The sequence below is a fragment of the Canis lupus genome, chromosome 17, assembly GCF_003254725.2.
Source record: "Canis lupus dingo isolate Sandy chromosome 17, ASM325472v2, whole genome shotgun sequence".
Classification (NCBI taxonomy): Eukaryota; Metazoa; Chordata; class Mammalia; order Carnivora; family Canidae; genus Canis; species Canis lupus.
This window is the reverse complement of record NC_064259.1, coordinates 21,122,150-21,136,912: the sequence shown is the minus strand read 5'-3', so window position 1 is coordinate 21,136,912 and position 14,763 is coordinate 21,122,150. Positions and strand designations below refer to the sequence as shown.

At 55.0% G+C, this 14,763-nt stretch overlaps 1 protein-coding gene across 6 annotated transcripts; it reads right to left on the bottom strand.

Annotated features, from left to right (window-relative positions):
• Positions 1-1,087: 1,087 nt before the first annotated feature.
• Positions 1,088-14,539, bottom strand: KHK (ketohexokinase). Of its 6 annotated transcripts, XM_025454393.3 has the most exons (10): positions 14,369-14,539; positions 13,922-14,156; positions 9,241-9,357; positions 6,892-7,113; positions 6,573-6,707; positions 4,708-4,780; positions 3,967-4,113; positions 2,632-2,720; positions 1,459-1,616; positions 1,088-1,377 (listed from the first exon to the last, which is right to left on the bottom strand). In XM_025454393.3, the coding sequence occupies exons 2-10, from the start codon at positions 14,011-14,013 to the stop codon at positions 1,292-1,294; spliced, it is 1,119 nt and encodes a 372-aa protein (XP_025310178.1). In that variant the 5' UTR covers positions 14,014-14,156; positions 14,369-14,539; the 3' UTR covers positions 1,088-1,291. The 6 variants fall into 6 exon arrangements, with proteins under 6 accessions (XP_025310178.1, XP_025310179.1, XP_025310180.1 ...); XM_025454394.3 differs by having other exon boundaries at positions 6,892-7,026; positions 13,922-14,537; XM_025454395.3 differs by lacking the exon at positions 6,573-6,707 and having other exon boundaries at positions 13,922-14,539.
• Between the last annotated feature and the right edge of the window lie 224 nt (positions 14,540-14,763).

The following is a 14,763-nucleotide window of genomic DNA, read 5'->3' as shown; positions in this document are numbered from 1 at the left end:
GCTTCTGCTTTCCCAGTGTTCCCAAATGGTGCTGAGACCCAGCAGAGCACAGCAGGGCACAGCCAGCTGCAGACAAGCCAGGGGAGAGAGAGCAGCCTCTCCCTGGGGCCCAAATGCTCCCCGTGCCCCTCCCATGGTATTCAGACACCCAGTACCCTCCTGCAGCTCCAAGCCGGTCCTCCCCACCACCCAGTACATGCCCTCCCTCCCCATAATATTAACAAGAACTACCATTTATTGAGAGCCCAGTACACACCAGGCCTCATGCTGGGCATTTTCCATGTTGCCTGATTGTGCCTTTACAATAATTCTAAGACCAGGCCGAATTAGCTCCATTTGACAGATGAGGAAATTGAGGAAGACCGAGTCAGTAACGTACCCAAGATGACATCACTAATGTGGCAGATTTGAATTCAGGTGTGTGGGACTGCAGAGACCATGGTTTTAACATACTCTGTGGCCTCTGTGGCCAACTCCCATATGAAAATTAGCTAATTCCAATATGACCTCAGGGAGAGCAACACTGTGTCCTGGGGCACATCTGTGGCTGAAGCACAGCCTTAACTACAAGGCGGCTCCAAGGGTGGGGCTTCAGGCTCTGGGCCGGTCACAGGGGAGATATTTTTGGACTGTGAAGGCACCACCAAACCACAGAGTAGGCTCCCTGCCCATTGGTCTGTCAGGTTGGCTCAGCCATGTGGATGGTCCTGGAACTATGACTGGAGTCTTGTGACAGCCCAGGGGTCCAGAGGAGATTTTTCTCGTAGCTTATTATTTGGAAGGTTCCCTGAGGTACAAGGAGATAAGTGTCCTCCCCAGCCAGGAAGGCTCATGGTCTCTACCCATCCCCTGTGGCTCCTCTTCACCAGAACCAGCTGGGCCTCCCCCAAAGGCACAGCTGGTGGCAAGTCTGGGGTACCTCCTACTGCTCTGGTGTAGGCCACCCCTCCTCTGGGCCTACTCAGAGAGGTTAATTTGAAGAATAGAGAAAGAGGATGAAAGGCTGTAGTATCAAAGCCTCTGTAATAATCCCCAGCCAGAGCAGTTCAGACATCAAGAACAAACAGACTGGCAGAAGGAAGCCGGGTCTGGGGCAGGAGATTTATTTGCTCTGCAGCTCAGTAGCATGAGACACCAGGACACAGGCGGAGCCTCCTCACAGCCCGCATCTGCCCAGAGAGCAGGGTGGTCCAGATGCCCGGCTGGATGGAAGGGAGAAGGTAATGATGGCCGGTGGTGCCAGCCTCCGGGGAGGGGGTGGTGTGAGCCAGCGCCCCCTGCCACAGGGCGTTCACACGATGCCTTCAAAGCCCTGTAGGCCACACTTCTTGCCGGCCACCTGGCACCCAAACCTCAAAGCCTCCTGCATAGTCTTCCCTGTAGGGACAAATAGCTGGATCAGCGTGGTCTCTGGGTAGGGGCAGGCCTCAGGCCCATGCTTCCTGCCGGGGTACTCACCCTGGGACAGGCTGAATATGACTGAGGCGTTGAAGGTGTCTCCGGCTCCCAGAGTATCCACCACCCGGGGTGGAGGGAAAGCGTCTGAGTGCAGCAGCCGCCCGTCAGGACCCAGGGCATCAGCACCTTCCTCAGCCCAGGCGCAGATAAGTGTAGCCCTGCAAGGCCCTCCATTCAGCTGGGCTGTCAGCTCCCACCTGGCCCCCAGTCTCACCCCCTCCCCAGGGCGGCCCCCCCTGGCCCCAGTCTCACCCCCTCCCCAGGGCAGCCCCCCCACCTGGCCCCAGTCTCACCCCCTCCCCAGGGCAGCCCCCCCACCTGGCCCCAGTCTCACCCCCTCCCCAGGGCAGCCCCCCCCACCTGGCCCCCAGTCTCACCCCCTCCCCAGGGCAGCACCTCCACCTGGCCCCAGTCTCACCCCCTCCCCAGGGCAGCCCCCCCACCTGGCCCCCAGTCTCACCCCCTCCCCAGGGCAGCACCTCCACCTGGCCCCAGTCTCACCCCCTCCCCAGGGCAGCCCCCCCACCTGGCCCCAGTCTCACCCCCTCCCCAGGGCAGCACCCCCACCTGGCCCCCAGTCTCACCCCTTCCCCAGGGCAGCCCCCCCACCTGGCCCCAGTCTCACCCCCTCCCCAGGGCAGCACCCCCACCTGGCCCCCAGTCTCACCCCTTCCCCAGGGCAGCACCCCCACCTGGCCCCCAGTCTCACCCCCTCCCCAGGGCAGCCCCCCGACCTGGCCCCAGTCTCACCCCCTCCCCAGGGCAGCCCCCCCACCTGGCCCCAGTCTCACCCCCTCCCCAGGGCAGCCCCCCGACCTGGCCCCAGTCTCACCCCCTCCCCAGGTCAGCTCCCCCACCTGGCCTCCAGTCTCACCCCCTCCCCAGGGCAGCCCCCCCACCTGGCCCCAGTCTCACCCCCTCCCCAGGGCAGCCCCCCCACCTGGCCCCAGTCTCACCCCCTCCCCAGGGCAGCCCCCCCACCTGGCCCCAGTCTCACCCCCTCCCCAGGGCAGCACCCCCACCTGGCCCCCAGTCTCACCCCCTCCCCAGGGCAGCACCCCCCACCTGGGTCCCAGTCTCACCCCCTCCCCAGAGCAGCCCCCCCCCTACCCCCACCCCCAGGGCTCACTCATTCTCCAGACCCAAAGCCTCCTCCTGGCTTCCCTTGCTCACCCTTTCCTCACACGACCGTACAAACCCCTCAGGGCCTCCACTGCTGACCGGTACCCTAAGTGCCTGGCCACATCTTTGCTGACAAACACCTGTGGGCAGTGGAAAGGAGGCTGTGGGTCACCCTGACCTAGTCCCAGCTCAGTCACCACCAGTGGCCTAGCGCTGCCACCCCGCCAACATGGCGCCTAAATCCCCAACGTAGCATCTCACTGTCCCACAGGAATGCGTTTTCATACTTGCTCAAGATGTGCGGGGATACAGCCCTTTGTAAATTGTGACACAAAGTCCCTGGTTTATTTGGTCTAAGATCAACGAATTTCCTGCAATTGAAAACCCAAAGCGAGCCTTGGGCGCCATCTTGCGGTGAAAGCAACCACTGCCAAGTTACACCTCCGGCTCTCAGGAGCCTCTTGCTTTGTTTTGCTTTCCTAATACAACTCTGCCCTCGGGGTCTAGTTTCTTCACCTTTAAAACAAAGAGGGCGGGGGCTGTAGAGCTTACTCAACACCAGTTACACGTTAAGAGCTGCCAGAGAGAGTTTTGTTGAAAAATACTTCAGCCAAGCTCCACCGCCAACCATCAAATAAAAACCCAGGGTGTGGCTCAGGCATCCACACCTTCCCGCAGCCACCGGAGGCCCAGCCAGCTTGGGCTATGATGCTAGGATTGTCATTCAGATTTCATTTCTATCCCAGCACTACCCAAATTTACCTTATGCGAGTCCCCTTCCTATCCTCCGTCACCCCTCGGTGGCTCCCCGAGCCTGCCGCCCACCCCAGAGCTGGAGGACACCTGGGAGAACTGTCCCATTCCCTCACTTGATGGGGTGTTCGGGGGTAGGAGGTGCGGGGGAGGCGGTGAGGAGGCCCAGGGAGGAGGTACTCCCATGCAGGGTGCTCTGTCGCTGGCTCTAGTAGCCCTCTGGCCATTCTCATACTTATGCACCCATTGGGATGGAGAAATTTTGCTTCATGGCCACCAAAGCTGGGGTCCTGCCTCTTTGCCCCCTACCTGCCAATGCCATCAAGCCATTCCAGGTATGGTAGGCATTCCAGGTAACCAAGGGAATGCTTGGTTCCCTTTAAGACCCAAATGAGCTGGGACACCTGGGTGGCTTAATGGCTGAGCATCTGCCTTCGGTTCGGGCTCGGGTCATGATTCCGGAGTCCCAGGATGGAGTTCCACATTGGGTTCCCTGCAGGGAGCCTGCTTCTCCTCTGCCTACGTCTCTGCCTCTCTCTGTATTTCTCATGAATAAATAAATAAAATCTTAAAAAAAAAAAAAAAGACCCAAATGAGCTGGATGTGGCAAGGGGAAGCTGCAGGGCCACTCACCACATCTCCATAGCCAAACAGCTGGAACAGCTCCTCTCGGGGCTTCTCCACCTCCACAGATACTTGGATCTTCTGACCTGGAGGCTGCGTGGCATTGTGCCGTTCTATCCGCTGCAGCATCTTTACCTGCTCAGATGCGTTCCGGCCCTGGGGTGGGGTGGGGGGGCAGGGCAACTCAGGACCTACAGGGCAGTGCCCAGCTGCTTCTGGCTCCTTCTTCCCTCCCCACTGGAACTCTGGGTGAGGGGGGACAGGAGCAGAGGTAGGCTGGGCTGGAACTCCATTCTAAGTTTCATAATTCTAGGGCAGTCATGGACCTTGGAGACCTTATTGACCGTCTCCCCCCATTTCACCGATGAGGAGACAAAGGAGTAAAAAAGAGACTCTCCTAAGGACCTATGCTGAATTAAATGACAAGGCTAGGATTAGAACTCAGGACTTCTCCGAGTGTGGAGGAGGTGGGCAGCCTGTAACACGGAAAGCATGGGTCTTTGCCTAGAGCCAGCATACTGCCCTGGTGCCTACATCCTGCTGTGTGAACCGGAGTAAGGTGCTTTCTGGGCCTTGATTTCCTACCTGAAAACACAGAAAGATGCAGAGGGAATGGATGGGAGGGCGGGGGCTGTTGCAGGAGTCATTTATCTGGAAAGTACTTCCTGGCTCAAAAAAGTTAAGAAGCCAGAATACATGGAGGGGCTGGCAGGTTGAACCCCTCAAAGCATAGGTAGGGTGGCAACTTGCCTCAATGTGGATCCACTTGAACCGGGTCAGATCAACGTTATCAAAGTCTGTAGCAGACACATCTGGCAGGTTCCTAAGTCACGGACAGAAAGCACAGAAAAGAGGCATGGTGAGGCAAGCCAGGGCCAGCATCTCTAACTGGCTGCTGGGGCCCCTATCCCTAGTGCTGCCTGCAGCATGGCCAGGAGCTGGATCTGCAACACAGCCTTCCAAGGCTCAGCTCCAGGAGAGGCCGTTTCAGGCTAAACTCTTGACCATTCCTTGCCCTACCCAGTTCCATCCAGAGAGGGGACTGGAGGCAGTCTGCTAGGGTGCCCTTCGGGTATTGTCCAAGGGTAAACTCAACTGCAGCTTGTGTCAAGAGGCCAGTTGAGTGTGCCTTGGAGACCACATCTCCCAGGAATGCTCTAAGAGCACCAGGGACTACAATTCCCAGAATTCCCCCCTTGCCAGCAGCACACGCAGCTCCCAGCATGCAGTGTCCCAGTGAACTACAAAGGCCATGGCTACCCTGGGTCTGGTCCTGTTCACTTCTGGCATCTCAGCAGTGATGGCACCGCTGTTCTAGGGTTGGCAGCTCCATGTTGCAACCCTGAGGTCAAGGTTGGTGCTTGAGGTTGAGTTTATGTTTGGCTGACTTAGGTGGCGCCCCAGGAAGCATCTGCCTTGACCAGAGACCTACACCTAACCTATGCCCTCCCCTCCACATTCTGTAGCTGAATCTATCTAATTAACTAGCTGTGTACCTGGGCCTTTCTGAGGCTGCTTCTCCATTGGTAAGTGGATCCAAATCCACCAGACTGCTGCAGTTAGAGGTAATGTGTGTGGATATGTCTGCACTGAGGCCAGTGGGCAACAAATGTTTCTCCTCTGAGCTCTTCTCCTCTTCCTGTGAATACCATGTGGTGTCCTTGATCAAAGTTGCTACAGATTGATTGTTGCTTAATGGGCTAGAATCGCCCAAGGTGAAGGTCACTGCCAGCACATATGCCCACTGACTTATTCACTGGGACACGGGGAGCTCAGAGACACTGGCCATAAGGCTTGTCCTAGGACAGCTGCCCCCTCTCCCCAGGTCCTGGAGTCATGCTGGGCGATTGGGACACCCTAAACCCCAGGGCCGCTGGGTGTGGACCACCACAGCCCTAACACAGTACCTGGAACACACTAGGTTCTTAGTAAACTACATGTCTGAGATTCTTCAGGAGGGAATCTGGGAGAGATGAGAAAAGTGGGGGTCCACAGGGCCTCTCCCTAGTAGCTTGGGACTTTAAACAGATTCCTTCCCCCCAGTTAGCATGGCATCTGATGGCCCAATGTTCCCTCTGCCTTGGCAATGGCTGTGAGTTGTATGTGGCATTTGGCCTGGCTTCATTGTGCAGGGACCTTCATGGTGGGCTCATCTCTTCTGACCACCCAAACCCAGCTCTTTGGTGCCATGCTGCAGGCTGGCAACTCTGGGGCTGACCCTGGAAATCCAATGAATGGATCCCCTTTAGGGCTTAAGATGGTTTGAATCACAAAATCACATCTCCCATCCATCCCTTTCTCCTCAGAACAATTTCCCCACACCCACACCCAGGCTTCTGATTGACCAATTATGGAGGAATCACACGATGAATTATGTTTTGGACAGGCTTGCCTGCCCGTGGTGTTGACCAAGGCCAAGTCACCAGGCAGAGCAAAGCACATCCCTTCCCACCTCACTTCTCCCTAATTGAAAACAATTGAGAAGTCACAGTTTGGCATGGGGACAATTTCTGGCACAAAGAGAGAGGCGCAGAGAGCGGGCAGTTGGGATGCCCACATGGCAAGGGAGGGAACTGATTGGTGGGCTGTGCCAGGGTGAGGCCAGGGGGCCTTACGTGTCGTAGAGCACAATGGTGCGGGAGCCATTGGAGTTGTTGACGATGCAGCAAGAACAAGGGGTTTCCCCTTTGCCCTGCCAGGCCACCTGAGACACATCCACGCCCCGCTGCCTGAAGTCAGCCACCAGGAAGCTTGGGGTGGAGTCCGAGCCAAGGGGAGGGCAAGGAGACACAGATTAGAGCCTACAAGGGGCCTGGACCTCTTGCAGGGAGTGGCAGGGGTGGTGGAGCATGTGGCCTCCGAGAGAAGAAGGGTCCTGTTCTGGGAGTTAGTGATGGCGGCGGTGGCTGGCAAGGCACAGACAGAGGTACAAACCTGTAGGCATGTAGGATGGTGCGGCTACCACTGGCCTCGTTGATGATGACCGTGGAGATGGGGACAGAGCCTGTGGTCTGAAAGACTGTGTAGTGGAGGTCCACGGAATAGCGGCGGAAGTCATCCAGGACAAAACTGCCAGGACGGAGTATCCCCGGGGGGAGGTACGGTTCGACAAAGGTTTGGGGATCTGAGGGCAGGTGGCAGGGGCCACTAGGGACCCTGGATGAAGTGGAGGGGGGTAGGAAGGAACTGGAAACCACCACACTGTCCCAGGCTGTGCAAAGGGGCAGGAGAGGCAGGAGAGGGAGGGGTGCAGAGCCTGGAACCCAGTGAGAAAACCACTAAGGGACATTTCTTTTAGATCCTGATTGAAGTAACCTCCAACCCCAAACCTGTCTTTCAGTCTGACTCAAGCCAGAAAAGATGTGTTTAAGTTCATAAAACTTAAGTTCTTGGGACTCCTGGGTGGCTCAGCGGTTGAGCATCTGCCTTTGGCTCAGGGTGTGATCCCGGAGTCCCGGGATCGAGCCCTGCATCGGGCTCCCTGCATGGAGCCTGCTTCTCCCTCTGCCTACGTCTCTGCCTCTCTCTCTATCTCTCTCTCTCTCTGTCTCTCATGAATAAATAAAATCTTAAAAAAAAAAAAAAAACTTAAGTTCATAAAACTATTTGGGCTAGATCTGAGGCCTAGAGCATGAACCCTGTTTGAACAGAGCAGGTGAGGGCACTGTGGCCTGTCTCATGCAAAGCCCAGGCATAATTAATAATTACCAAGTGGTACTTTGCCCCCCCGCTGCCCTCTACACACTCATCCTCACTCTTCTTTCTGAATTCCCTTGCCTTGCTAATGTGGTTCGACACCCACCTACACCATGCCCAACCAGGAAGTGGTCCTGCCTTGGTGGGCCACTCATTGCCCTCTTCTCTCACGGCAAGGTGAACCCTCCAGCCAGTGAGCTGGCTCACAGCGTCTGATGCTCCTCAGAGTGGGCCTGAATCCCTTCTGATCAGAGTGAGCAGGAGATAGCCCCTCGGGGATACTGCACACAAAGAACACCCCACATTTTCTGGCCCTCTCTGAAAACAGTGTCCTGTGACCACTAGTCCAGCCACTATCCTGACCTTTCTCACTATGGCTGGGCCCCACTTTTGGCAACACCAAAGCTGGACAGTACAAGTTGGGTCATCTCTCCTCATCTTACACCTCGAGGATCCTTTAACCACTAACGTGACCAAAACATGCAAACTGTGGCCTGGTTTTCCAAATGACTTTTTGTACCCACAGTGCCCGGCACATGGTAGGTATTCATTAAATGTTTGTTGAACACAGGGGGAGAATGTGGAATGGTGCACTTCCCGGCATTATTGTTCCATGAAGATGAGCCCCCTACCCAAAGCAAGAGCAGCAGTCTTGCCTCTTATGGCCACTGATGAAAGTTAGCAAGTGACCAGCTGTTGGCTCCGGGTCCCTCTGTCCCACCTCACAGGGCAGGCCCTTGCCCCCTGATCTGTTCTGTGCCAGTTCACTGAGAAAGGGAATCTGGCTGCAGCTCAGGGGGCTGGGCTTTGGCGGCAGCCCCCCTGAAACCAGGGTTCAAAGGGCAAATGCTTCACAGACCAGCAACCTGGCAGCCTGCCCTACTGCCCACAGTGGGCAAAGTGTGGGCCTCACCTCCCGATAAGTGTTTGCTTAATTGGCAGTGCCAGGGGTCAAAGGGCTTTTGGGTCCCTACAGCAGCTAACACAGAGAAAGTGTGTGGGTCACCATGGGCTGCAGCCTCACAGCTGGTGAGCTGAGGCCTAGGTCTGGGCCCAGCTTTAGCATGTGACTTCGGAGCGGGAGCGTCCTCAGGCAGGGTGTTCTTGTTACTTCAGTTAACAAGAGGGATGCAAGCACAGGCTCTGTTCCCTCAACTGGGAAAGAAACTATGGGCCTGAACCCTAGGACCATGGATGCTCGACATCCTTGAGGGAGGGTGGGTACAGCATGTCCCTGACTGCCTTCTGCTGCCAGCATAGCCAGGACCACAGGGAATCGAGAAGGGCAAGGTCATATCCACCGCAGAGTCTGTCGGAAGCAAGGAAGGTGGGAAGCTGAGCGGGCTCCGGGGAGTGGCCAAGGAGAGGCTGTGGAAAGGAAGGCTTTAACAGGACAGCATTAACACCTGAGCTGCAGATAAGCCACACTCGGGAGGGTCCAGGATGCTGGTGCTCCGTCCCGCTGCCTCCCACCTAGTTCTGGTGGCCACAAACCATTTCTGATAGCCTGCCCCCGACCCAGGGTTAAGACTTCCTTCTTTTCCACCCACCCTCTGGGCAGGCCTTCCGGCTCCCTCCTCCACTCACTCGGCAACGTGGCCCGGGGCCATCGAGCCCATGAAGGCACAGGGGGCTCCCAGCAGGGATAGAACAGTGCAGGAGTTGGATGCGTTGCCTCCACGCTGCCATCTCTGGGACAAGCACCTGCAAAACACGTGGAGGGTTCCTGCAGCTCCGGCAGGCTGGCGCCGGGGGCAGCAAGGCCCGCCACGGAGCCCAGGATGGGGAAAAGCTGGCAGATCTTCCTCAGAAAGCGTCTAACCAGCCTTCCCACTTTCACTCATTCAGATCCATCCCAAAGGAGGGCTCCAGGGTGGGTGACCTCATTCTCAGTCACAGTGACCCACCCCTCCCAGGAGCCGCTGCGCCCTGATTGCTGGAGAACTTCCAGCACCTCTTCCCAAATGTGTCAAATCTGCTAACTGCTCTGCCCTTGGGGGAATCCACTTCAATAATAACTCAGGGTAAAATGAGTAAGTCGGGGTGCCAACCTGGACATTGAGGTCATTTAATTGGGGGCGGGGGGAGTAACTTATACGATATGAAAGGTTAAAAAGATTATTGGATGAAGACCAGTTTCTCTCCATTTTTGTTTCCCCTTTCTTTCAGCTTTATTGAAATATAACTGGCATATAACATTCTGTAACATGATTTGAAATGAGCACATATCACATAATGATTACCACAGTAAGGTTAGTTAACACGGCATCTCATTACATAATTACCTTTTTTAAAATAAATATTTTATTTATATATTTGACTGAGTGAAAGAACACAAGCAGGGGGAGCGGTAGGCAGAGGGAGAGAGAGAAGCAGGCTCCCCACTGAGCAGGGAGCTGGGGATGTGGGGCTTGATCCCAGGACCCTGGGATCACGACCTGAGCCAAAGGTAGACACTTAACCAACTGAGCAATCCAGGCGCCCCACCTTTTCTCTTTCTTTAGTTTTTCTCCATCTTCACTGAAAATCTAACTAAGGTGTATGCTGAGGAGACTAACTGAAGATGCACTTGCAGGACCTCATTGCCATCAACAATGAAGTATCAATGACTTATGCACATCAAAGCACTTTAATGATTTCTCCCTGTGCCCCAACAGTGCAGGCTGCTACTTCCATGCTTCCAGTTCCAAAAAGAGTAACAGTAGCCGCTTACAATAAGAACCACCAATTAGGGGGATCCCTGGGTGGCTCAACGGTTTGGTGCCTGCCTTTGGCCCAGGACGCGATCCTGGAGTCCCCGGATCGAGTCCCCGGATCGAGTCCCCGGATCGAGTCCCGGGATCGAGTCCCACATCGGGCTCCCGGCATGGAGCCTGCTTCTCTCTCTGCCTCTCTCTCTCTCTCTCTCTCTCTGTGTTTATCATAAATAAATAAATAAATCTTTAAAAAAAACACTAATTAAGAGAAATGAATGACGCAGAATGTTTAGGCTAAGGTATATTGGCACACAAAACTTAACCCTGAAGTTCCCTTCAGTCTTGGGAAAAGGGGTCCGTGATCTCATTAGGAAGGATACTACTTTGTAAAGGGTCAAACAGTTCTCAAGCTATGAGCTTTAGAGAAATTTTTGGGCAGATTAGAATGGGGGAGTCTTGTGGGATTTGACTGACTCAGGATCACACCAATAGTTAGTGGCAAAGCTGCTATCAGAAACCGGGTGGCCTGACTCCCAAATCACTGCAATGTACTCTGTAGTTTTGAATGGAAGTAATTAGGTGCCAGCTTGGATGAGGTTTTGAAGAAAGGGTATAAACTTTTACTTTGTGGAAATCCTTCAAAGTCACACTGATACCCAACTTCCTGTGCAGAAATGCTCTGCTGAGGGACGCCTGGGTGGCTCAGCAGCTGAGCATCTGCCTTTGGCTCAAGGCGTGATCCGGGAATCCTGGGATCAAGTCCTGCATCAGGCTCCCTGCAGGGAGCTTACTTCTCCATCTGCCTATGTCCCTGCCTCTCTCTCTCTCTGTCTCTGTCTCTCAGGAATAAATAAATAAAATCTTTAAAAAAAAAAAGAAAGGAAGGAAGGAAGGAAGGAAGGAAGGAAGGAAGGAAAGAAAAGAAAAAAGAAAAGAGAAGAGAAGAGAAGAGAAGAGAAGAAAAGAAAAGAAAAGAAAAAAGAAAGAAAAGAAAAAAAGAAAAGAAAAGAAAAGAAAGAAAAGAAAAAAAAGAAAAGAAAAGAAAAGAAAAGAAAAGAAAAGAAAAGAAAAGAAAAGAAAAGAAATCTGAGGGTCCCCAGATGCCTGTGGAGCACAGAGAGCCTGGGACAGGTGGGACTGAAATGCCTGGGAAGGACTGGGCCCCCACTTGGGCTTGCTCATCTGGGAGACACAAGCGTCCAGGAGGTGGGTCAGGGGTGGGCCCACAAGAGAGAGAGAAGAGGAGGGAGGGAGACAGAGACAGAGACAGAGACAGAGACAAGAGAGACCCTATGGACAACCCACACTGCTCTGCAGAGGAGCAAAACCATGGGTCTGGGTAGGAGGGGGTGCACCCTGAGAGCAGGGGGCATGGAGAACATGAGAAGGATCTTTTGAGAGAGGTGCCTAAGTGCCCACCTTCAAAATGAGCCCATCCTAGTGGGAGCTAGCAGGATCTCCGAGCCTCTCTTAACTGAGCTTTGTATGCAAGCTCAAAGAGAATGGGACTGCACCTCTCCTTGGAAGCAGCACTCCAGGTCTTCCCCGGGACCCCAGTCGTTGGAAGACCTGTGGCCCTGGAACCCACCCTGTTCTCTTGAGAGGAGGTCTAACTTCTAACCCTGCAGCACAAGGTGGGGTGGTTGACCTGGCTAGGCCTACAAAGTGGCATCCCCTTGTGCCCCTCCCCCACTGCCCTCCCGCAACCCCCCCCCCAAGGGCTCTAAGCTCTAGCAAACAAAGCAGCCCAAAGCAAAGGGCCAACTCCATGAGACCAGTGGCAAAGGGAGAAGAAGCACAGGAGACGATAGAGGGCTGGAGCACTAGATTCCTAGGAATTATAATTACTGTTCTGCCACTCATTAACTATGTGGCCTTACAATAATTATTTAATTCCTCCACCTAGGGAGCTGCTTCCTTATCTATAAAGAGAGGATTTGATTTCCCATGGCCTGCTATAAGGAAAGTATGTAATGATGCATGTGACAGTGCTGGGGGGTACCCAGAGCCTGGAGAATACCAGTTCTCTCCCTTCAATTAGAAGAGGGAAACTGGGTATTCATGGCTATGAGCACTATAGTGTCTTCTTGGAATTAAACCTTGAACTAGACAGAACCTTTTAGCCAGACAGTCCTTGGCTGAGACAACTGACAGCCAAAGACCAATTCTTGTTATTCAAAGCACCAGACCAGACCAAGAGAAAGCTACAGGTTCCGTGCCACAGAAATGCCCTCCTGGGATTGCAGTGCAGCAGTGAGGTTCTTACCAAAAGCAAATAGAAGACCCAATGAGCGACTCTTCAACTTCTACCAGACAACCAAGAAGTATGTTGTTCGTTGATTTTTGTAAAAGACTTCTGGTAAACTCCTTTTGGAATTGAGCACCAGGGCAAAGTTGGTCATGGCATAGGCACCAGCTCTATCCATAACCCACAGCATTTCCAAACTTGCCTCTAGTGCCAACAAGCCCTGAAGCTCAAATACCACTGTTTTAAGTGTTTTTTTTTTTAAGATTTTTATTTATTTATTCATGAGAGACAGAGACAGAGAGAGAGAGAGAGGCAGAGACACAGGCAGAGGGAGAAGCAGGCTCCATGCAGGGAGCCTGACATGGGACTTGATCCCAGGACTCCAGGATCACACCCTGAGCTGAAGGCTGCACTAAACTGCTGAGCCACCGGGGCTGCCCTGTTTTAAGTGTTCTTTTTGTTTGTTTGTTTTTTGTTTGTTTTTAAGTATTCTTACACTCTAACTGCACATACTTATTATTGTAAGCTACCTCAAAATTTATTTTAAAAACAGATGAGATATACGTGGTAGATAAATTAGAAGTAAATGCTGGTGAAAGGCAAGAGCATGGGTCTTTTTGTTAAAAAGAAAGAAGCTGGGATCCCTGGGTGGCGCAGCGGTTTGGCGCCTGCCTTTGGCCCAGGGCGCGATCCTGGAGACCCGGGATCGAATCCCACGTCAGGCTCCCGGTGCATGGAGCCTGCTTCTCCCTCTGCCTCTCTCTCTCTCTCTCTGTGACTATCATGCATAAATAAATAAAATCTTTAAAAAAAAAAAAAAAAAGAAAAGAAAGAAGCTGGAGGCGCCTGGGTGGCCCAGTGGGTTGAACGTCTGCCTTTGCCTGGGGTCCTGGGATCCAGCCCCACGTGGGGATCCCTGCTCAGCGGGGAGCCTGCTTCTCCCTCTCCCCTCTGGTCTGCTCTCTTTCTCGCTCTTCCTCTCTCAAATACATCAAATCTTAAAAGAGAGAAGAAAAAAGCTGGCCCTGCACCTTACTAGTTGCATGCCCTTGGATAAATCACTTGATCTCGAAGAGTCTCTAAAGGCGACAATGATTCCTGAAACGGGAATTGGCGAACACAGTGCTATCCAAAGCCGGGTCTTATAATTAACGGCCTCAGTTCTTCCCCGGGTCCTCCGGGGCGGAGGGCACGGGACACCAGCTCCCGAGGCTGGATTCTCACTGCGGGCCCCTGGCCCCGCGGACCTGGGGTCTTGGCTGCCGGGCTCAAACGCGGGGCCGCAGCGGCCCCTGGGATCTCCGAGGGGCCCGGGCGCCCCTACCTGCTGTCCGTGTCCTCCTCCGGGTACTTGTCCACCACACTGATGATGTCCAGCACCACCAGCCCCACGCAGAGGATCTGCTTGTCTTCCATGGGGCTGCTCCCGGAGCCTTCTGCCCGCCTGGCTGACTGGGCTCCTCCTGGGCTCTGCCTCTTATCCCGGAGGATCGGGTCCCCTCTCCAGAGGCTGATTTGGCTCCTCCTCTGCGTCCCGAGCTCCTCCCCCAGGGAGACTCCTGCAGCCAGGCGGGAATGGAGCAGGTCCCTTGCTCCCCACGCTCACCGATTCAATTGGGAGCCTGGGAGCGCAGACCCCGAGGCCTTGGTCCCCGACTTCCCCTTAGCAGGTGGCGTGGCCTTGCAGATGGCAACGCCTCCCACTTCCCGGCCTCAGTTTCCTCACTTGTCAGATAGACTCGGAGCTAATGCAAATCTCTCTAAAGCGTACCTAGGCAATCTTCTGAATGCAAAAGACGTGCAGCACAAAGGCGCCCCGTGCCCCTCCCTCTCCGGCACGGGGGGCTCGCGCTGCAGACCCGCCGCGAGGTTGAGCCGGGCCTCGCCGCGGCGGCCTGAACCCTCAGTCCCTGCAGCGCTCGCGCTGTCGCGGCGGCTGCGCCCGCCCCCGAGGCCCCGCCAATCCCAGCTCGAGGGAGCTGCGGGGCCGCTAGGTGAGCGGCGGCGGTCACGTGACGGGAGTCGGGGGGCAGCGCCCCCTGGCGGACGGCGGCGGAACCGGGGTTCGGGGGAGGAGCGCGGGGCCGCTGCGCCTCTCTCCGCGGGCGCGTGCGGAGGAAGCGCGCGCGGAGCCCCAGGGCCGGGGGTGGGGGCGACCAGGGTGGG